The sequence below is a fragment of the Plodia interpunctella genome, chromosome 5 (genome assembly GCF_027563975.2).
Source record: "Plodia interpunctella isolate USDA-ARS_2022_Savannah chromosome 5, ilPloInte3.2, whole genome shotgun sequence".
Classification (NCBI taxonomy): domain Eukaryota; kingdom Metazoa; phylum Arthropoda; class Insecta; order Lepidoptera; family Pyralidae; genus Plodia; species Plodia interpunctella.
In genome coordinates, this window is record NC_071298.1 from 4,666,905 (window position 1) to 4,689,113 (window position 22,209).

Genomic DNA, 22,209 nt, shown 5'->3' on the forward strand with positions numbered 1-22,209 from the left:
ATAAAACCTATAAAATATTATAAAACGTCCCCCATAAATCAGAAACTACCGGACGGATTTTTGTTCGATTTTCACCAATAGTGTGATTCCTGAGGAAGTTTTAGACGTATAATTTATAATTATGGTTTTAAACGAGCGAAACCGGGACAGGGCGCTAGTGATGCATTACATGAATATAATTATTTATTTACCTCGTGCCACTGCTGCCGGTGCTGGCGGTGCCGCTGCCGGAGCTGGCCGCGCCAGCCGCGCCGTTGGTGTTGTTGCTGCTGCCACTGCTTGTGCTCGGCTCTAGAGGCGGAAGCTTCTCGTTCGCTAGCAAAGCCTGGAAATATAGTCAATATAATATTGTATTTAAAATTATAAAAATAGTTAACAACTTAGAAGCAGTTACGATACGAAGATTTCAAAAGTCCATCACAAAGAGTACACTTAATGGGGCCAGTCGTGAGCGAATGCTATGTTCCATACATTTACATTCATTATCATCAGATAGATGTAACAAGTTACCTCAGCGACGCTGGTGTAGAAGGAGCGAGCGACGCCGCTGCCCTCTCCCGGCTCGTCCCTGAAGGTGACTTTGACGCGGTTGACGGCCAGCGGCGGCTGAGCGCTGTGCGCGCGGCGGTTCTGGCCCGCGAATGCTGTGTTCAATTCGGCAAATGTTTGCTGAAGTAACTTAGCGCGATCGCGTTCCATCTGAAAAAAGTGCAAATAATTTGGTAAAAGGTTTCAAATAATTTGGTAATTTATTGTATGGTATACATGGTATAGCCTATGAGACAAACAAGATAAAACAAGTGGTTTTATAAGGTTTATCAGTTGCGACTCGCGATTATGACAAAGACCCAGTATTGGAAATGATTTAGATGCTAAGAAACACTATTCTTCAATTGAATAAATAAATCAATAGCTGGAATATAGTAAAAGCCCCATAATAATATAAAATATTTGATCTCTAGTGGTGGAACTCCGTTTAGTGTATAAAATAAAATAGACATATCTGATATGACCATGTAACACAAAGTTGCACAAAAAGTGATTTACCTTGTGCAAAGTCAAATCCCTCTGTTGAGAATTCCGAAGCTTCTCCATGTCCCTGCGGAATTTGACTTCCTTGACGGGGAACCCTCCCAGCTCGTCCACCACTGAACCAGGCTCGAGGCCCACGTCTTCAGTGAACACTCGTCCGAACAGATCTAAGGATAGACGCCATCGGCCAAGGAGTAAGTCGTGTGAGACTGATGCGCCGAGCGATGGGCAGACTCGTCTGTGAACCGTAATATTTACTTTTAACATCCATCTATAACGAAGGTCAATATTCAACAGGGTGACTATGACGGCGATGTCTTCATTCATAATAACTCTCTCTCTCTCTCTGTCATTGTGATGATGATGATTTGTTTTTTATTCTATGCTATGGAATCCTAACAAAACCATAACTCCTAAAAACGTAGCCCATAATTAGTATGTTTAATAAAAACAAAGCTATCATCCAATGAAGTGAATCCGTCCAAGAACGCGAGTGAAATCGCCGTTAGGGGACAGTTGTAAAGAAATGTTAATTTCCAATGAAAATTAGACGTTTGAGTTGTGCGTATGTTTTTTCGTACTTACGGCTGAGTATTCAGTGATGGCAAGATTGGAGGCGGCGGCAAGCCTGTGGTCTCTACAGTGACGTGCGCCGATATCTCCTGTGATTCCAGTGGGTCGGCTGCGCTTAATAATTCACCCTAGATGAACAAATTACAGTTTATATTACCTAGTCCTCTTCTTCAAAAAAAGGTAAAGCGTACTTTAAGCTAAAATATGTTTGAACTAAAAAGCATATTTTGAGCTTAAAGTACCTAGTTAATATTTTATAAGATGGTATAAAATATTACACATTTGGAAGTTAATGTTTTACAGATTCAGACAAAAATAATCTTTAGGAGATCCTCAAAATATATTCACCCACAAGTAAATACATCATACATACCGTACTTTTATCGTATATGCGCTAGTAGATACTGTAAAACATTAACTTCCAACAGTTATTCGGCCTGATTTGCTTGATAGAAATGCTAATACGCATTTCAATCAATTGAATCAATCAAAGATACGATAAAAGTACGGCGACCTCGCGGAATTGCTATAAGACACGCTAAGGAATCGTATCCAATGTAATTTTAAATATGAAACCTCTTTGTATCTCTTGATATTACGAAGCAAGCTACGTCCAATTGAAGAGGTAGGGAATGAATTTTGATAATAAAAAGTCCCCCAAATAAGTGGAGTGACTTACAGCACGTACAATAACAGTCTTGCCAGGACTGCGCGACGACGAGGCGCGGGGCTCGGCCGCGGCGCTGCTGGGGCCTGCACACACAAACATATGACCATTTAAGGGTGGAGCAAAAACATAATTGTATAGAAATTGGGACTAACATCTGCAAAATAAGTCGCTAATGCACCGGTGACAAGTATATGGTTCCCGTTGTCCATGTGATGTGGTTTTTGTTTACCACCAGACAACCCACATGCTGGTTTGCCCACTATAATATAAGAAAAAAATCTCCACTACCGGTGAAAAGAAAGGTTCATTTACAAACAAAATGTTGACGTTTGTGTGAGGAACATAACTCACAAAATTTACCTTTAATAACAACTGCACCCCTAGCAGAAATATAGCTGGCGGTCCCCATGGTTTTAAGTGTGCACGCGCGTTTGTATTTATAAAAACGTGCTGTATACGCAATTCATGAGCGCGAGCCTTTGGCTTCATTATTAGAGTCTAAATATTATGGCTACATAAAAATACGCAGTGCGATAAAGACATTTTTATTAAATTGATAACTAAAGATAATATTGCAACGGCTGTTGACGGTTGTAACTCATACAATAATGATAACACTATTAGTTTTAACACTATAACTAACAATAAAAACAGTAACTATCTTACATAAACATATACTTAATGGGATATTACCTGGAGAAGGCGATCCGGCGAGCTGTTGATGTGGGGCTTCTATAATGGAACAAGCTGTGTTGACTAATGTGTTGAATTCCGAGGCTTGCGAAGTCGACTCTTGCATGGAACTGCCTGATGACATGGCCAGCGAGTGTGGATGCCTAGAAGAATCATGGTTATTTATGGTACCCTCATTTTGTTCATTTTGTACATATTTAAAGTAAAATCTAACAGATTGGGCAATTTAACAAAAAAATACCTAAGTCTCACTTTGATAAGAAAAGAAAGAGAAGTAGTATGGACTTCCTTTTCTATTATATACTTGCATCCCTTAAAAATCGCAATGTATTATAAAGTGTTGAAAGGAAAGTACCTGTGATGCTTCTTCCTTGGTATAGCTCTAGCTTCATTTGAATCAGAGTCGGATAAGTATTCGCCGTCTGTATCTACATCCATTTTCGATCCTACATCCTTTGTACACGATAAGTCCTGCAATAAAACAATACATTTTATTTAAAGTAAGTACGTGTATGATGCTTCTGCCAGCCAGTAACTGAAAGTAGACAGAGAGCCAACTTAAACGGGAGTACGCTAGTACTATTTACTATACAGTGGCGAAGACGCAGTAATAGGGTAGTTGTCTGTGTATAATATAAAATGTATAAATGCATTCACATAATTAAACCTTACTTTAATTGATCAATTTTATTTATATTTAATTTAGTATTTTTTGTTCTCATTAAAATATAATTAAAACACTTTTTGTCTTCAACATTTGTGACGTCACTGTCATACAAGCGCAATTAAATTTTTGTTTTTGACACATGGAAAAAAACTAATTTGACTTGATGGCAACTGCCCTATTAATGAGTATCCCAATATAGATGGAATCATAACTTCTGAAATAAATGTGTTATGATAATTATACGAGTTACCTGTGGTTCGTCTCTAGCCATGACGTGCGAGTGTGCGGGCGGCGCGGGCGGCGCGGAAGCGGGGCGTGCGGGCGGAGACCACGCGGCCTCCGCCGGCCCCGACCCCGACCCGCGGCTCGACAGCCCCAGCCGCCGGGGGACCACTAGTGGCAAATGTTTTATCGTTAAACTCATTTATTTTCTACAATAATCTCATTATTATAAGATATACAAAATGCACCGAGTATTGCAGCACAACCAGTTAATATTTTGAAACACTGGCAGCTAAGAACATTTTTTATGAGGTTTTACCGATAACCTCTTCGTGAGAGACCGAAGTTGCATTCTGTAAAAAAATTCTTGAATTTTCACTCCAAGCAGTGTTGACGTCAGGCAGGCCGTCAATTATACAAACAGACAAGCCTTCCAAATAATGTTATTTGAAGGCTCCACGGACCCGAACTAGAACACCGAGATTTGTTTACAATGATTATATTCACCTTCTAGCGGGTTGTTGGCCCCCGGCGGGCCGAGGCCCGACGCGGGCACGGTGACGGGCTGGCGCGGCATCCCGAACAGCTCCTCGCGTCTCGCGTTCGGCTGCAGCAGCTGCGGCTGGTCCGCCAGCGGCAACGCGTCTTGCATTGTCACTGTTTAGCATATTCCAAATTGTAGCTAACAAAACTACATTTTTTAAGTATGATATCGATTTCCAATAATTTAAACACGGTTTGATTAAAGTTTAACATATTTATGTACATTGTTACATATTTATTTTATTAATTCCCGAACGCCACACACTATGCGTGAATGGAGTTCCGCTCGTAACATCTGTGGACTTATACTAGTGAACGGCCGGGAAAATTATATCCCTTACTTTAACACTCAGTGTCAAGGTTGATAAATGGTGCTTTTCATTACACATTAAACTAACAACAAAATTTCAACTTGGTAGAACTTCGTAATGTTATAAAATATTTCAATATTCAATAGATAAACCGGGCTTCGAGCGTTACGTCCATGAAGGCCCGGACGGCAGGCACCCGAAGCAAAACGTAGACCAGTAACTTACTGTTGAAGGGATCGGGCGGCGGGCACCCCAAGCAAAGCGTAGACTCAGATCGTTGGAAGAAGGCGTGTGAGCGTCCGCGCGCTCCATCGCTTTCGTTGTCAGACTCCGCGGCCGCGTTGGCGCCCACTACCATTTCTTCTTCGCCTTCCTCGTTCTCATTCTCATCCTGTCAAATTCAATTACACATTAAACTCTGCCACATCTAATATCATTTAGTGTTTCCTGTCCACGACTATGTTCAAACTTAGTATGTTTGTACCTTTATTTATTTCTAGCCTGTAGCTCTGCTTCTAGGAAAAGGCCTCTCCTTACTTCTTCCAAAATCCAAGAATCCCCGCAAGAAACGATCCATGTCATCCGCCATCTATTTCACGGCTTTCGCCTTTCTGGCAACCATAGGGTAACCAGCCGGGCGCATGTTATGATAGAGCCGATCTTTCTTAATATACCCATTATGTATATTTTTAATCATCACTCACCGAAGTCCACATGTGATGGTGGTGACTGGGCTGCGGCTGAGCGGCGCGCATGTAGTACACGAAGGCATCGAGCACGTACGCCACATGTTTTAACGCGGCTACATCTAACACGGGCAGTTGTTCCGCGTGTTCTGCGCTGTGGGCGCGGAGGAGCGATAGGCAGTAGGCTAGGAATTCGCGACGGGCACTGCCGGCTTCCACTCCTGAAATGAAAAGGAAGTTAATGATTGAAACTACAACATATTATTGAAAACATAAGTATAAATGCGAATGTGTTTTCTTGTTACGCCCGAACGGGGCATTGGGTTGAAATAATTTTTAGAGTGGATTGAAATACTTTCAATAAAATCTGCAAAAGGAACACCCCAGATTTACGTTTTGCTACGCACAACGAGACGAGAATTTTTAATTACGAGAATAATTTGATAAGGTATTTGTTTTTTTTTTTTTGTAAAATTTCATTCTGTTCCATTGAAGAACACTTATACGCGCGAAAAAATACTGTTACTCTCTACATAGCAGTGTACACATACTATATAATGTACACACCTTGTTCGCGGTCTCTGGACCTGGGCACTTCAGGGCCGCCGAAGCCGATGATGCGTGTGGCGGGCGACGTGAACGATGTGGTCCGCCGCGCGGCGGGCGCGGTGGTGCGGCTGCTCTCGCCGGTGCTGGAGCTACTTGCGTTGTTCGTCGTTAGAGACGCGCCGAATCTGATATTTAATGATTTTTGAACATTTTGTGATTTCTTTATTCTTAACATTCACTAATACCAAACCATCTATGATTATTAAAATTTTTTTTTAGATTTGATTTATATTTAACATTCACTGATACCATAGAATCCATACTAATACATGTCACGCTTTCAAGAATAAATCATTGGGCCGATTTTGGTGATATTTGGTAAGCATACAGCAGGCAATTTCTCATTCCATTTTTACCCGAAAAAAATTGTTTTGTTCTCACTGTCACTTGGTCTCTAGAATTCAGAAAAAGAGAAAAATATTGTATTTTTATTTACCTGAGTTGGGCTTCAGTAGCATCCATAACGGTGACGAGCCAGTCCCAGGTGGGTTTCAATTGCCTCTCGAGATAACATTGCAGGCGCAGAGCCTCTCTGTACGCGAGTGGGACTACTCTTGGCAAAGGCAGGGTTAGACGCTCGTATTCCCATAGGAGGTCGGCTATTTGGCGGATCACGATGCCTGCGGAAAATAAATTGTATTGTATATTATTTAGGTAAAACTTCCTGCAATGTCACTTAACTGTCTCAGTTGGGAAAAAAAGTTGTCCTGATTTACATTTTTTAGCCTGTGGCAAGTATCATAATGTCATTGAATCATGGTGATATATAATTTTACGTAGCAGTTCCAACAGTCGAAAAAACAAATACACCAGAGCTATAAGTGGTTGATAAACAATAAACACCCAGTATTTTCAAAGAACACAATTATTTTCAAAGAACTTACCAAAAGCTCTGGCGAGGCAGGAAGCAGTGGTAGATGTAGAATGCGGGTCCTGGGCGCCAGCCGCTGCGGCCGCGGCGGACCGCCGCAGTGACGCGGGGTCAATGAACACGAGAGACGAGCCGCCAGACAAACGCACACCGCCAGTGCTACTGCTCGTACCGCGATTCGGCTCACGGTTTCTGTAAAATAAAGTTGAATATTAGCTAATCTATATATTTATCAATATTAGTATTATAAATGAGAATCTTTTGTCATACTTTTACGACTAGACCGATTTCGACGATGATTGGAGATTTACCGTATAGCCCATTGCATGGAGTGGGGCGCTAGGTTAGGGCGTGAGGGGGGCGCGGTGCGGCGCTCCAGAGGTTCCCCGTCATGTAGCGGCGGCTCTGTCTCCCCGTCTTGTTCGTCTGTTTCCCCGGCTTCTGAGTCTTCGTCCTCGGGCTGAGTTGAGTCTCCGCTTTCGTCTTCAGGGTACAACAGCAGTGATGCTATACCTAAAAATACATACATATTATCACGCCTGTTTACCATGGGAGTCGGGAATAAATGTTCGTGTGTAAATGTTCGTCATATAAACACTGATTTAATGGGAAAAATATAAAAATAATTATATCATAAATATATAACACACAAACATTTTAATAATAAGTAAATTCTGTTTCACAATTATCGGTTTTTAATAAGGACCAATCATCTAACATTTAAATGTGAACACGACGTAAACGACATTTGCGCCACGTCATAAGAGCTGTAAATTACCAAACTATAATAGAAACAGTCCTACTAATCAGGATAAAACTTAGTGATACTATAATATGTGTATACGAATATTTAAATTTGGATATATTATTCCTGTCACTTACCAGCATCGGAACCCTGCGTGGCGCCAGTTTGCACGCTACGCTGGGCAGACTCTGCGTTGTCTTGGTCGTCCGAGTCGCTCTCAGTCTCCACTTCAGCCAACAAGTCGAGTTCACTTTCACTTTCGCCGCCTTCGGCGCGTTCAGTGCCATTTTCTACTACCACGTGTTGTTCTTGTTGTCTGCAAAATAAGTTTTAGAATTTAAAATTCATACAATTGTCATCAGCTTTGATATTAATGAGACAATCGCCTATACTTGGACTGACGCTGCTCTGTGAGCGTTTCCGGCAACATCTACAGGCAATAGTCTATGCGTACATCACATGACCTCTAATTTATATTATACTAGGCGCAGCCGGTCTCAATTGATTAGAATAATGTGCGATTATAGTAAGACTTAAAATTGGACCACAAAATTATAAAGTCGGAGTAGCTCTTACCGATCACCCATAGGGTCATCGTGATGCTGCGCATCAGCAGCTGGGACCGGCGCCGGAACATTGGGCTCGTCGGTCTCCGAAGCGTCGTCATCACCACCCAAAGCCTCTCCGGCCACGTCGTCGGCGTACTCTGTTGCGACCGGGGTCGATGACCTATCTGGCACTAGGGTGGAACTACCCATAGAAGTACCACCGGCTGCGTTGCTGCGGCCGCCCGTGTTGTTTGACTCGCTATAACAGTAATTTAGATAAGTACATTATATGTTTTCGTCTCGGTCTTCTTACTGTCGTTCTTTACAATTTAATTTAGAATGTTGTTTGAATGTTGTTGTTTTATGATAATAAAGTGATATAATTTTGAAACAACGTAGAATGTTTGAGACACTTAACTAAGACATTTAGGGCCTGTTTCCCTTTCTAATAAAATATCATACTATAATTGGACAGATATAATAACTACTAGATATATCAGATTGAAGTTATGTGCCAGCAAGCCCTATCCGACACATGTGAAATACTTTTCTAAAGCTATTTATTTGATATCTTACATACTAGGCAATCAGCAAGCGACTGAAACAGGCCCTTAATAAAATATTTATTAATTAAGAACAATGGTTACCGGCGCGGATGTGCAGCCAACCGTGAATGTCCTGTCGAAAGTGGCTCCACTCCAAACAAATCCTCGCTTCCATTAACCAATTCGACATAAGTATTTGCCAGGGGGAAGGGCGCAGTGGGGCGAACGACCCCTAACCGCACGGGGGCCAGTAAAGCATCAGCGGCTTCGACTAATTCCTCCACGGCGAGGGCCACTAACGCTGCAAACACTCGGCGACAACGGACCAATGATGACGTTATTGTTAACGGCCTGTCAAAAACAATTGATTTCTTTATATTGTTATATTTTAAATAAAAAAAGACAGATACATAAGATGTAAAACATAATGATAAGAGCTTATGTTGCGGGCTAACGCGAGTAAATTCACCCAAAGGGCGGCAGGTGTTAAACCTTAGTTTTCAAACAACATTTTGAAGTTTGTGTTGTGCAAACCACTCTCGTTCGTAAAATAAAAAAGATGACTATTTAAAATTGGCTCTTGCTTGCAGTCCAGTCTATTAATAGGTCATCACAAAAATTTCCTGAAAATAGGCTCAACGGTTAAACCGTGAAATCTTGACAGACAGAAATGAGATTTTCGCATTTATAATATTTTTAAAATGAAATAGTATGGCTAGATGCTCACCCCTTTTTCTTGGCAGCACCGGGTGCCATCTCAACGCTGAAAATGACGAATATCCGCACGATGGAGCGCACGAAGCGGCGGGCGACCTCGCGGGCACGATCGGCTCGCCCCGGGATTGTGTCGTTCTGTTGCTCTCGGATTAATGTGTTGAGCAGCGTGTCTAGAGTCTGTGTACAGAAATACTATTTTGTGAAAAAAATCTATGAAAATAACATTTTATAAGCTGATTAACCCTTTCACCACCAGAGTCGGATTAATCCGACCAATGTTATCGTGTCCATTTCGCCTAGGTCGTATATATCCGACAAAATAGCTGTGTTTGTTTTTAGTAGCTTTTCCGACTCGTCATGTTTTATAATGTCTTAAACTTGTTAATATATGAAGATATATTACATAAAGCAATCATTTGTAATGTCGTACACTTTTGGCTCGTATTAAAAAGCCATAAAATTAAGTAAGAAGTTAGGTGAAATAACTGATAATATTCTCTTGTAATTGCATAGGTGGCAAACGCCCGCGTCGGAAAAATCCGACACTAGTGTCGGGACATTCTTCAAAGAGTGTCTTCAACATGTAAAAAATATGTAAATCAAAGCAGTTCTCTTAATATTGACTTATTCAGAGAACAACAAATAAATTAATTACTAATAAATATTTATTTACAATAGTTCTACATAGTTTTATTAAATTCTTTTGAAAATAAGCAAATAAGTTGTCAAATGTCGACAATTTTTATATTGAGAATTAATAAATCATTTACTATATTCAATGGCTTTGCATTCAATTCTTTCTACTACCAAAAGTAAAAAAAAAATTTGCCCTGGGTTTAAGCACAGATTGTTAATTAACATCGCGCTGCAACAAATTTCGATATTATTTATCGATATTTAAATAGGTAAATTACATACAACCCTCTTTGTAGTAGGTATTTTTTTCTGTTGTACTGAGCTGGGCGCTGGGGGCACGACAGCTGATAAAATGCCAAGCGGTTAATAGGTTAAAGATATTCCTATTTGAAGACTAGTGTGCAATAATGAACACAAATAGTGATTACAGATATGAATGACTGAATGAGTAGGACAAATAGAAATAAGACACATACATTATGTCTTATTTCTATTCCTTAAATTTATTTTGGTTTTGTTTTAGTGGGATGATAGCATGCTCTCCATTTAAATTCATAGCCGGTGAAACATGTAAATTCACATTGTAAATTATGTAAAATGTCTTTGCAAATCTTTGCCTTTAAAAAAAAAATAGAATGCACAGATATGTTTTAAGTGAGGGCAACACAAGCGATAGAATCCTCAATCCTCACTTCATTAGTGCACTTGACGATGAGCGCATGCGTGAACTTGTCCAGCAGCGTGGTGCCCGACTGGTGCGGCGCGGGGCTGGCGGGCCGCGGCTCCTCGCTGCCGGCCGACGCGCCGCACATCACTGCGGCCTCCACGGCCGGCCAGTCACCTGGACAAACACGTAGATTTGTGACCGATCGATTTGAAAATATATTTTTAGCTATGTTTATAATCACAAGCACGTGATAATATTCAATAGATAGTTTTTTTTCTAGTGTAAACTTTGTAACAATATAAGGTATTCATTCGTATACATTTGCTAATTGACGTCCTTTGATAAAAGGAGTGCTGGAGTGAAATTTACAACGCCGATTCTACTTCACATGCTCCTTAAGTTCAATAAAAAATTAAGAATTTGAACTAGCTTGCACATTCTCATAGTTTTCCCTGTCTATGGTACTCCATAGTGTATCGTCTGACAAAACGTGTAATAAACAAGACCCGGCCCTTACGTGTCCACAAGTGAAGGGTCTTTCCGTTTGGTCCGCGTGTCAGACTCACCCAGCAGATGCAGCAGCGCCCGCCTCGCGAACCTGGGCGGCTCGAGGTCGTGGTCGGGCGCGTCCACCTCCGCGTCGGAGCCGGGCTGCTTGCGCGGCCCGCGTCCGCCGCGCCCGCCCGCCCTGAACTGACGCTGCTCCACCGCCTGCCGGCCCACTGTCTGCACTAGGAACAGCAGGATTGATTCGCCCCTGAAAGTTATACGTTCGATTATTAAGGAACAAAAGTGAAATACCGCATAATACATAATACTAACAACCTTCACGCACCGGTGTTATGGTAGGGAAGTAAATTTCCCCGCAATCACACCATGCTTTAATCCAGAGTGTGAAATAATTCTACCTTGTTATATTTATTTGACTAATATGTAAAAATATCGCATTTGAAAATCAATCTGTGATCATCAAGTGACATAAGAATACCACGATTACCAACCAAACAATATGTATACAAATCAGACGATGGGAACCCCTAGCAGTGGTCCACTACTACTTACTTGGGATAACTTAATTTGAATTTAGAACTCTGTGGCAAAAACTAACCTTGAATTAAAATGAGTAGCCAACTGCGTGTCCCGAGCCAGTCGCGCCAACAAATCGCAGCGGGCGGCCCAGTTGCCGCCAACTAAAGCTTTGCAGCGGCATTTCTCCCAACAATCACAATACGCCGTGGGGGACGTCTGCTTCTGTTTACAATCGTGACCTTTGTGACACACCTGCAGAATAACATTAAAATTAGTCACTCTATCTCCGTGTGTGTAGAAGCAATCCAGAGCCTTAACTTTCATACTTTTAGAACCTTTAACTGTGAAAACAAAAGCAATATTTGAAAAATCTAGATAAAAATAACTTACTTTCGCACATTCCGTACAGCAACACAGCGATCCAGTTAGACCGCACGTCTTGCACTCGAATATATCCTAGAAAACAACCATGCAAATATAATATGGTATAATATGTGATTAAAATCTGTTTAGTTTTAAATCAAATAGGTTTTTATTGGTAGTATATTTATTTGTAATTTCCTTTGGAATGTTTTCGCGAAAAGGGATTGTAGCACAAATCATTATCTTCCCAGAAAATACCCACCTGGTTAATATGCTCTTGTCCGGTCCAGGTAAAGCTGCAGGTATCATTGCAGCATAGTACAAGCAGAGGTGAATGATCGGGATGAGCGTTTGGCGGAAAGATAGCTGCCGAACGCTGCGCCTCGTCCGCTTCGGGACACGCGCGTATCGCGTCGAGGATTACTAGAGCGGCGCGGTACGCTCGTTCCGATACCGCTTGCATTAGCGGCGTTTGACCCATGCCATCCCTGAATAAGAAAAAAACAAATAATTATATGATTAATTTCCAAGTCACTTGCCTATCTAATTAACGCTAGCTCCACCGGCTCGCTGCCCTGCGCGTACAATATTTAAACGTTACTATTGCCTAAGTATTATTTTTATTTTTATTAAGCTATAGCTTGAAGCCATAAATTTGCCATACCTAACAAACTATAAATGATGGTACATTTTTGTCAAAAGGTTCAAAGCGACTCGTTAACCGACTTGGCTCGGATCCGTGCCCACACCTATAAACGCCTTGTCACAGTTCCGTGACAAGGAGAATTCGTCACGTTTTCGTGACAAGGCGACTTCGTCACGACTTTATCACTCTATTATACTATTTAACCCACATAAGTCTGATACTCATGTATGTTTTCTCCACTTGATCTGATGCTATTTGCTTTTGAAATTTCTGCTGCAATAACACACATGATAAGAATAAGACCATGAAATACGTACTTGGCAGTGAGCAGCTGCATCAGGTAGGGCTGCAGGGCGGGGCTCTCGCACAGGGCGCGGAGGGCCGAGAGCGCGTTTCCACGTCTCTCCGCGGGGTCAGCGCTGACAGCGCCCCCACCGCTGTTTCCACCTCCAGACATTTTTCTATAAAATATAGAATTGTTAAAACTATAAATAAAAATTCATCTTATATTTTTACTTTGCCGAGAAAAATAACCATGGTGACTGCTAAAAATCAGGCATCGGTGTTTTACGAAACTTCCCTAGTGGCGAAGTTACGCACGCGGCGTGTGACCAAGAATAAATCTTCAATAAAATTTAAATCTACACTGACAAACTTTCATCATAGCATCAATTTCAGGGTATATGATTTACATAAATGACATTTAACACACCCATTATTAGTAAGTCCCATGAGGCTGTCCTCGTCCCCAGAAGCTTCGAAAGTCTCCGGCGGCCATGACAGAGCCGGGACAGTCTCTTCGGAGCTTGCGCCGCTGCCTCCCGTGCTGCCAGCCAAGGTTGGCATCGAGGGGTTCTCCACTACAAACAAATAAAATTGTTACTTCACTGATAAACTCATAATCCTCCTTTTTAGTTCACTAAGTGCGTAATAATACTTATGTGAATACAAAGTTACAATATGTAAAACGTACAACAAGTATATGCCGTTCTACGGGTATCTGTAATATGTTACTCAAAAACTATTCAGATAAAAAACAATGGAACATATTACTTTGTATTAATCAAAATTCTGGCCTCGGAAAGTTGAACCTGAAATTTCAATTAGAATCAAAATAAGCAAATACATGAACATGTCAACATACCTATATCAGGTTCCTTGTTGGATGTTGGTGCGCACATGTGAACGCACGCGTGAATAATATTCCTGTTGCCGTCGCAACGTTCTTGTAATATCGCCAGCATCTGTTGTTCTGTGGAATCACATTAAATATTTTAATTACAAATTGTATCATCAGTGCATTTGAAATTGCTAAACTTTAATGTAAATAATTGATATTCATATGACCACAAAAAAAAATGAATTAACACGAATTACTTAGCAGACCTGTCTCTCCATAATCTGAACGTCTTTCCGGTTTCTTCCTAACTCTGACGCTCAACGCAGTCGTTTAACGTCTAATAATATAATAAACATGAATAAACTCACTGTTGGCATCAGATTCCAGTTGGTGTAGTAACTGACGTACACCATCGAGGTCGCAACGCAAGACACGCGGCATCATGAGCTGCGGTTCTGGCACTAAGATTATCAACGCCACCTGTACGCGAAATTCATATTTCTATATAGTTAGAGGGCACATTTTTTAATTCAAAATAGGCGATGTTTTGTCAGGAAACCCTATATGACCGCGTCTTCGTCCGCGTGAATTTCTCTTCAAAAACGGAACAGACATGATTTTCATACAAAGTTTCACCCCACATTATAATGATCGGGGGACCGACATAGATACCTGCGACTTGAGCGCGGCGTGGTGCGAGACGGCGGCGGAGTGCGGATGCAGCGGCACGGCGTGCGCGGCGAGCGCGCGCGCGGGCGGCAGGTCCAGCGGCGGCGGCTCCCGGACCATGCCCACGCAGTCCCGCGCCACGGGGTACAGCGCCGAGTTGCCGTCCAGCATCACCACCACCGGCTCGCTGCCCTGCGCGTACAATGTTTCAACGTTACTATTGCAAATTCGACTGGGTAGTTAATAGTTAAATAAATATATGTCACTTTGATTCATCAATTAATTAAAATATTTTTTCTACAAATGTTTTTATTTCGGTAGTGCGATAGTTGAGAAACTGCATCTACAACCACAACTTCACACCACCAATACTCCAGTCTGGCTGCGACCACGGCGACTACAAGACGTTGAATGTGTATATGTAGTGAATAAATGAATTCAACGAAACTCCCGAAACAAGTAGCGGAAGCAAACGGTTTCTTGCCAGAATTATTTACGATACTCGATAACATTTCTTTTTTCAAAATGTATTGACTAAATAAATTAATTGCAATATTTATTCATTCTTATTTAACAGCTATTATTGTCCCAGTGCCGGGCAAATAAATCTCTGTCTTTCTTCGACGTTTCTCGGTCCATTGCCATATAGCAACTGCAATAAATCTAAATCTAACAGCCTCGGACACTTACTTCAGCAGCTGTAGCCAGCTGTATGGCGGCCCCGTTAGAGTACCCGAGTAAAGCGCTATGATCAGTGGGGAAAGTGCTATCGGTGAGTGCGCGTGTAGTTCCCACTGCATACACGGCGTACGCTAGGGCTCCACCGGGCCGGCGCACTACGGCATGGACGCCGCGACTATCCACCTGCGTGAAAATGGCAAATATAAATATACATTTTGAGAAATAAATCCAATAGATATTATTTACTGGTTGTGCACACCAGTACGATGCACCAGGGTGATTTGATGGGGGTAAACTAGTAACTCGTAAATTGGCCACGAGTTACTAGTTTACCCCCACTGAATCTACCAGTACCTTTACAAAACCTCATAAAATATGGCGTATATCATGAAATATGGCGCCATTCAACACACAACATTGAGGTAGCTAATCTTTGGAAAGACATGATTTGACCTTCTTGTCAAATTCCAACGACACACATAGAACGTAACCAAAACGTATCCGTGTTGTAAACCATTGCAGCCAACCAAACAATTATTTCTGTATCTCCCCCTTCCTCGTTCTAATGTGCCAGATGGGTCAAACCTTTAGGTATGAGACAAATGGATATGACATTGCCAAATTTGAAAATAACAACTTTAGGTATTTTATTTATCTTTACGTCAATAAAGTAATGCAAAATATTGTTTATTTAGCAAGTATACTTACAGCGATAGTAATAACTTGCACGTCGGGTGGCAATGCGATCTTCCTGGGTGATCTTTGAAGGCAATCAGGGCCCCTGGGGCCCGCCGCCCCGCCCGCGCCCCACTTCACCGCAACCAAGTCATCTTTGCGTACAAGTCGACAATCTTGAAGAATTGTCGTCCAATCGTCGGGCGTGGATGGCACCACTTCTTTACCTGGTATATAAAAATAAAATTTGTGTCATTGCTGTGAACTTTGTTTAAGAAATGACTCTTCTCAAATACATAATTAAATTTCATAGAAAACTATTTTTAATCAGCAGTACAAAAGCATAATTTAAATTTACCGTCTTTTCCTACAGTCGGGAAGCGAACAGCCGCGTAAGCTCCATCAACTTTGAGCACTCGTCCTAATGGCACACTTTTGACATCCTCCAAGAAAAGTACTTCTTTCAGCGGCCACTCTTCTTCATCCCGTTTGGATCCGTCATTTGAAGAGCCTTCCTCGCCGCGGACTGTCACACGTTTAGCACGTTCTAAAACAAAATAAAGGAATGTTTAGCATATAAGAGCAACTAAATTCTTCCGAAATTATATCATAAACTTTAAAAAGCTCTCTATGGGGTTCAAGATTTTTTTAATAAGAAAATAATTTAGATTTAAACTGTGGTACCGGCGAAAATTTTAAAAATGGAATAAATATTTTTTTTATTGAATTTTCAAGATTTCTTTACAACGTAATACATAGTCTAATGAGCATTGATGTAATAACTTACTGTGTGAAGTGCTGGTGTCACTGCAAGTGGAGGAGGCGGGGCTGGGCGGCGGCGGCATGTCGAGGCGGTCGGCCATGTCCTTATTACTGTCCTTGCCGGAGTCCTTGCCGCTGCTGCTTGATGACGACGCCTTCACCGACGACACGGTCAGAGGCGACTGGTTCTGGAGGGACAATAGTACATTATGATAAAAGTATCATCATAGGATCATTGCATTTTCAAGTTAGGTGAAGTCAGTGTCATATGTAAAATGTCAAATATAGTAAATTAGATCAAAAAATACTTATCAGTAGAAAGAAACGTGTATATGGATTATCAAAAAAAGGCTTAATCTTTCTGACTATCCATATACAATACATACTAATATAATAAATGTGAATGTTTGTTCTTTATCATTACGTCAAACCGGAGCATTGAATTGAGGCGAATTTCGATGTGAAGATAGCAGGAAAGCTGGAGTGACATAGACTAGACCAGTATTAACATATTTCAAATAATTTCTAAGACTCACCTGTAAATCCCTCTTGTCTTTGTCTGATACGGAACGGTCGGGTTGTGGCGGCGGCAAAAGTTTGAAGCGGCACATGTCTGACAAATTCCAGGCGGCATTTTGAAGTATGCCCACTTTAGGCACACCCGTTGACATATTGAAACCTATTTAAAATGAATATTATTCGTTAGTTAGTTAAATGAGAAAAAGAAAGTTGATTGTAAATTTTTCTGTTGGAAGATAACTATGGCCTCACTGCACAGTTTATTGTAAAATGTTCAGTTCATGGTCTAAAAAATGAAGTCCTATGTTTTGAACTAAAATCGTTTTAATATTGAGAAAAAAAAGCATTTCTTTTTTATAAGTAGTAACAAAATAATCTAATGTAGACTAGAACAAGAACAAGTACATACCGATGGCCCCCGGCTGGTACATGGGCGCGTTCTTCATAGTGACGCTCTGTCCGGCCTGCAGGTCCTGCGGCGCGGCGGAGGAGTGCCCGCGCTGCTGCTTGCGCGAGCGCGCGCGGTGCTTCTCCCACAGCCGGGCGCGCTGGCCCAGCGGCAGTACGCCCCTGTCGCATTCTCAACGTTACTTACAAAAGCCTATTAAAGATTAATAAATACTTCCTACTAATTAATATACATGCAAAAGTTTGTGAGGATGTATATGTGTATCTTTGTTACTCTTTCAAGCAAAATCTACTGGAGGGATAACACATAGGGTACTTTTTATTCCCAAATTCCTACGGTCCACAGGTAATAAAAAATTAGGCTTTAAATAACAGACTAGCAAACTGTACGAATTCATCTATTTCATTTAGAAATCTGCCACCAAATCCACAGTTAACTGTTGTAGATTACAAGGAGTAGTAGGGGTAACAATAGTTGTTAATTTTATTTTTAACAGAATTATTACAATGGCGAAGGTAGAAGTATAAATAATTTAACTTACCACCAATAAAGCGCTCCAGATTCAAGTCTCGCGACGGTGTAGAGCGAGCACACGTGTAAGGATATGGCCTTGTCAGAACCGAATTCGGAGAACACCTGCAATGGGTGCTCTAGGCGGGAAGCGCCCGGGGCATGTGCTACAAGAAAAAAATATATGTTTATAGAAAATATTGAATACATTTTTAATCTCAAAAAAATGCCTGATGTTTGTGGTGGTAAACACGCGCGTGCAGATTTGACAGATCATGACAATCTTACTGGATTCATGTAGTGATTCAGTAACGTCAGTTTCAAATTTCAACCTTTAGGTCCATCACCATTTCCTGGTCCTTAGACCGGCTACACACACTCCGATTTAAGGGACTACAGAAAGGGATATTACCGGGAGATATACCAGGTATTCAAAAGAAAGAGATGTAGGGCGACCTTCCTTTTCTATTAAATACATGCATTTACTTCTTTGGGCAGATGTGTGAGTAGCCTGCCTTAATCAACATTACCTAGTGAAGACAAAGACTAGACTACTAAGCATGTAAAGCAGTTAAGCACACACCAATAGACTCGTCCAGGAAGGTGGCCACGCGTCCCGCGTCCGTCAGCACGGAGATGCGGATGCCGGCCGCGCTGATGTTCACGATGCGTTCGCCGGACAGCAAGCCCAACCAGTTGGAGCGAGGGTGGAAAGCGCTCACAGATCCAGCCTAAAAAATATTTCATAATTATTATGATACTATCAGGAGCTTGCATTCTATTTTGTAGTTTATTTTATTTTGTTTACTTATAAAAAAATTAATTATACTGGAATGGATTAAAATGAAAATCCATTTGTTAAATAAAAAAATATCTAAATAAACGTAGAGTAAAACCTGGATGAATTAATGTTTAATGCAGCCACCATATATACCTTATTATATTATCACAGGTAGTGTTTTCGTACTAACCTCATTACGTTGGTACGGATGAGCATCCGCCCAGCGCCACTGATGCAGTTGACCCTGAGTGGAGACCGCCACGAGCTCACTGTGGGTAGCCGCTATGTGGGTAAACCTGATATTGCTGTCCCAGTATTCCAGTTCTTCCGACACCCACAGAGGAGATGCCGCCATTGCTGAATCTTTCTTCTTGCTTTCGGCTAAAAGATACATGTTTCAATAGGGTAGTTGACAAGGTCAGAGAATTGTAAAATATAATGCATAATCCAGGTAAAATAGATATATTAATGATAATTCATAAACTGTAACAATGCAATGGATACATTAATACAAGTTGGTTGGAAATTCCATTTTCAAAGAGTATGAAATTATAAACAAACTCAACCATCATAAAAACCCAAATTGTGTAACAATTTTTACTTAGAAGTTATCATAGTTATCAGTGAAAAAATAATCTAACATTTTAAAATAGAAACTCACTTCCATCTTTATCCCACGAGGTATCCCTGAGTGCAGACTCAAGCCATCTGCGTGGGCCAAAGTACTGCCGCTCGCGCCATCGACTGAATTCCGATGGTCGCTCCTGTGTGGAGCTACCACTCTCACGGCTTGCACCCCCGCGCCCCCCACTGCTACCACCGCCCGCCCCACTACGACTACACAAGAAAACATATTAGTATATGCTGTCATTAGGAACGAGAAGACCATTATTTTTTTCATTTTTGCAGCCAATTAAATTATTATTCTTCTTTACAAGACATTATTTTTAAAGAACCTAAAGCTTTACCATGGAAAAATGGAGATAGATTCAATGGTCATAAGACGAAACGGGAATAGCAACCGCAGCTTTGGCTTAACTCGCAAAATGGCTGCACTATAAATATAATAGTTAGAATTATTGAAGGAGAGAAATGCCCAGATGCCGCAACACGGGTAGGTAAATGTTTCATGTGATCTGGGTGCAAAGGTAAGCCGGTCGACTACCTATATAGGTATATCAAAAGAGAAAAATAACCTCCAGGACCATTATTTGAATTCAGGATATTAGATTGAATGGTATCAGATACGTACATGACTTTTAAAGAAGTAGGTGATTTTGGGTATTGGTAACGCCCTGCAGTCACCTAGTCTGGTGGCACAGGACCACACTAGTAACAGTACAAGATAAACTGCAGAAATTTCAAAGGACAGCCTGTCTAGCCTCAAGGGCTCCAAAAATGACAGAATCGGCAAACAGTTCATATTCGATAAGAAATACAAGATACAATTACATGAGGAAGCTTCGGATAGCTCAGGGGCTAACGAAGTGAGTGTATTCACCAATGGCTCCAAGACGGAAAAAGGTGTTGGTGCTGGTGTGTTCTCTCAGGACCTCTATATAAAATACAGCACAACACTAGATATGGTAAATTCAATCTTCCAAGTAAAGTGCATAGAAGTTACTCACGCAGCAATGGAAATTACAAGGAAAAAGGTAACAGATATGTCTATCAAAATACTGTCCGACAGTGCGGCCATTCTACACGCCCTGCCTCCGTGCCACGTGAACTCCGCACTCATATTGGGCTGTCACAAATCCTTGGAAAACCTTGTAAGTATAACTCAGTCACCCACTAATGGTTTAAAGGTCACAGCAATTCGCTGGGCAACGATGCAGCAGACGAGCTTGCGAGAAGGGAGTCTAGCTGCCCCTCCTGTGGGCCCTCTGCCGATGGCTCCGATCCCTTTCGCGCAGGTTCGTTCCTGGATCCGCTCACACATAAGTGAAGAACAAACTGAATTATGGCAGACCCTGGAGACATGTCGACAAGATAGGAAAGCACTACCAGCATACAGTCTTGAGGGACAGTCGTCACTCAAGACGTCTGATCTCACTACCAAGAAGGTATCTACGTATCATTGGTATCATTACTGGTCATTGTACACTAAACAAACACCTGTCTTACAGACAGCCCACTGTGCAGAGCATGCATGGAGGCTGAGGAAACTGCAAGCCACCTCCTCCTGGAGTTTCGTGGCGTTGCATCAACAAGACTGGGAAATCCAGGGTCCATGAGCGAAGCCTGCCATACACCATCCGCCGTGCTCCGCTTCCTGAAGGAGCTGGGCGGGCTGAAATGATCAGCGGCTCAGACTCCGTACGCAGAAAGGGCCCAGACAAGAGGGCTAACTACGGAAAACAGTCCTAGAGGGAAGTAAGAAGTAAGTTGGGTGTTGGTACTGTTGGTGGCACATGAAAGTACTCACTATATTTTTAAATAAAAGTCAGTTTATGTAATCATAAATAAATAACGTAAATGCGATAAAAGGTGAGTGATGTAATGTGATACGAATAAAAAAATTAAACAACGTCGGCATCGGTAATTACTATTTTCACACATGAGTTCGGTAACAGCGAAAATATTGTTACAGGAGATCGACGTAATGAAAAATAGATGTTGTAAAAATTTTAGATTTCAAAATGGTCTTCTCATTCCTAATTGTTCAAACCACATCTATCTACAACATAAAACACCCAATCACAAAACAAAAAAAATAAAGGAAACTGCGTAAGCTGGTCAGCGTGCTAGAGTTCGGGTCGTACATCTACGGGCAGGACCGAGTGTAGGCGGAGGAGCGTAGCTTGACAGGTATACCTTCTGATAGCCGCGTACCCGAAGATGTCCTCAGAAAACATGGCGTCGGCATCGATGATGACGGACTGGTCCTGCTGAGCCGCGTGAAACCCGCCGTCCAGTAGGGAGATGAGGTCCTCGGGGACGTAGCCGTCGCCACCCTCTCCACCTTCAGGCTCCTCTCCTTCTTCGTCATCACGCGACAGCAAGTTGTTCACCGCCAGATTTACGTCCAGATTTGTACGCTACAACCAAGGGTTAAATTATTTACAGGCAATTTCCTCAAACATTTTACTTTTTCCTAATTAAAATAAAGATTTAATTTCGAAAATTTACGGTTTATAATTGTGTTTCTCACCTGCAGCTCTCTGATAATCAAACTCCTGCTTTTGCCCTGTAGTACCACTTGCGCCTGTGTGACCAGATCCTCTGGAACAAATGGTGCCGGCACCGAAACCACGCGTCCAGAACTCGATGCGCCTATAATAACACCAGTCGCACGGCTAGTTGATCC

At 41.6% G+C, this 22,209-nt stretch overlaps 1 protein-coding gene across 1 annotated transcript in view; it reads right to left on the bottom strand.

Annotated features, from left to right (window-relative positions):
- Positions 1 to 22,209, bottom strand: part of hyd (hyperplastic discs) — a 30,028-nt gene that overhangs the window by 4,762 nt on the left and 3,057 nt on the right. The window contains exons 3-43 of the mRNA XM_053744837.2: positions 22,054 to 22,208; positions 21,717 to 21,940; positions 19,561 to 19,736; positions 19,090 to 19,280; positions 18,702 to 18,849; positions 18,150 to 18,285; positions 17,609 to 17,769; positions 17,217 to 17,359; positions 16,706 to 16,868; positions 16,277 to 16,465; positions 15,952 to 16,145; positions 15,253 to 15,426; positions 14,566 to 14,754; positions 14,262 to 14,373; positions 13,918 to 14,025; positions 13,486 to 13,633; positions 13,091 to 13,234; positions 12,390 to 12,615; positions 12,155 to 12,220; positions 11,844 to 12,016; positions 11,302 to 11,492; positions 10,761 to 10,909; positions 9,443 to 9,609; positions 8,818 to 9,066; positions 8,199 to 8,429; positions 7,760 to 7,938; positions 7,189 to 7,390; positions 6,891 to 7,069; positions 6,443 to 6,626; positions 5,965 to 6,131; positions 5,416 to 5,618; positions 4,937 to 5,102; positions 4,365 to 4,514; positions 3,886 to 4,028; positions 3,324 to 3,439; positions 2,969 to 3,111; positions 2,285 to 2,358; positions 1,618 to 1,733; positions 1,048 to 1,270; positions 511 to 699; positions 192 to 325 (exon numbers count right to left, since the gene is read on the bottom strand). Coding sequence (XP_053600812.1) covers positions 192 to 325; positions 511 to 699; positions 1,048 to 1,270; positions 1,618 to 1,733; positions 2,285 to 2,358; positions 2,969 to 3,111; positions 3,324 to 3,439; positions 3,886 to 4,028; positions 4,365 to 4,514; positions 4,937 to 5,102; positions 5,416 to 5,618; positions 5,965 to 6,131; positions 6,443 to 6,626; positions 6,891 to 7,069; positions 7,189 to 7,390; positions 7,760 to 7,938; positions 8,199 to 8,429; positions 8,818 to 9,066; positions 9,443 to 9,609; positions 10,761 to 10,909; positions 11,302 to 11,492; positions 11,844 to 12,016; positions 12,155 to 12,220; positions 12,390 to 12,615; positions 13,091 to 13,234; positions 13,486 to 13,633; positions 13,918 to 14,025; positions 14,262 to 14,373; positions 14,566 to 14,754; positions 15,253 to 15,426; positions 15,952 to 16,145; positions 16,277 to 16,465; positions 16,706 to 16,868; positions 17,217 to 17,359; positions 17,609 to 17,769; positions 18,150 to 18,285; positions 18,702 to 18,849; positions 19,090 to 19,280; positions 19,561 to 19,736; positions 21,717 to 21,940; positions 22,054 to 22,208 — 6,775 coding nt within the window. The remainder of the gene's footprint in view (positions 1 to 191; positions 326 to 510; positions 700 to 1,047; positions 1,271 to 1,617; positions 1,734 to 2,284; positions 2,359 to 2,968; positions 3,112 to 3,323; positions 3,440 to 3,885; positions 4,029 to 4,364; positions 4,515 to 4,936; positions 5,103 to 5,415; positions 5,619 to 5,964; positions 6,132 to 6,442; positions 6,627 to 6,890; positions 7,070 to 7,188; positions 7,391 to 7,759; positions 7,939 to 8,198; positions 8,430 to 8,817; positions 9,067 to 9,442; positions 9,610 to 10,760; positions 10,910 to 11,301; positions 11,493 to 11,843; positions 12,017 to 12,154; positions 12,221 to 12,389; positions 12,616 to 13,090; positions 13,235 to 13,485; positions 13,634 to 13,917; positions 14,026 to 14,261; positions 14,374 to 14,565; positions 14,755 to 15,252; positions 15,427 to 15,951; positions 16,146 to 16,276; positions 16,466 to 16,705; positions 16,869 to 17,216; positions 17,360 to 17,608; positions 17,770 to 18,149; positions 18,286 to 18,701; positions 18,850 to 19,089; positions 19,281 to 19,560; positions 19,737 to 21,716; positions 21,941 to 22,053; position 22,209) is intronic.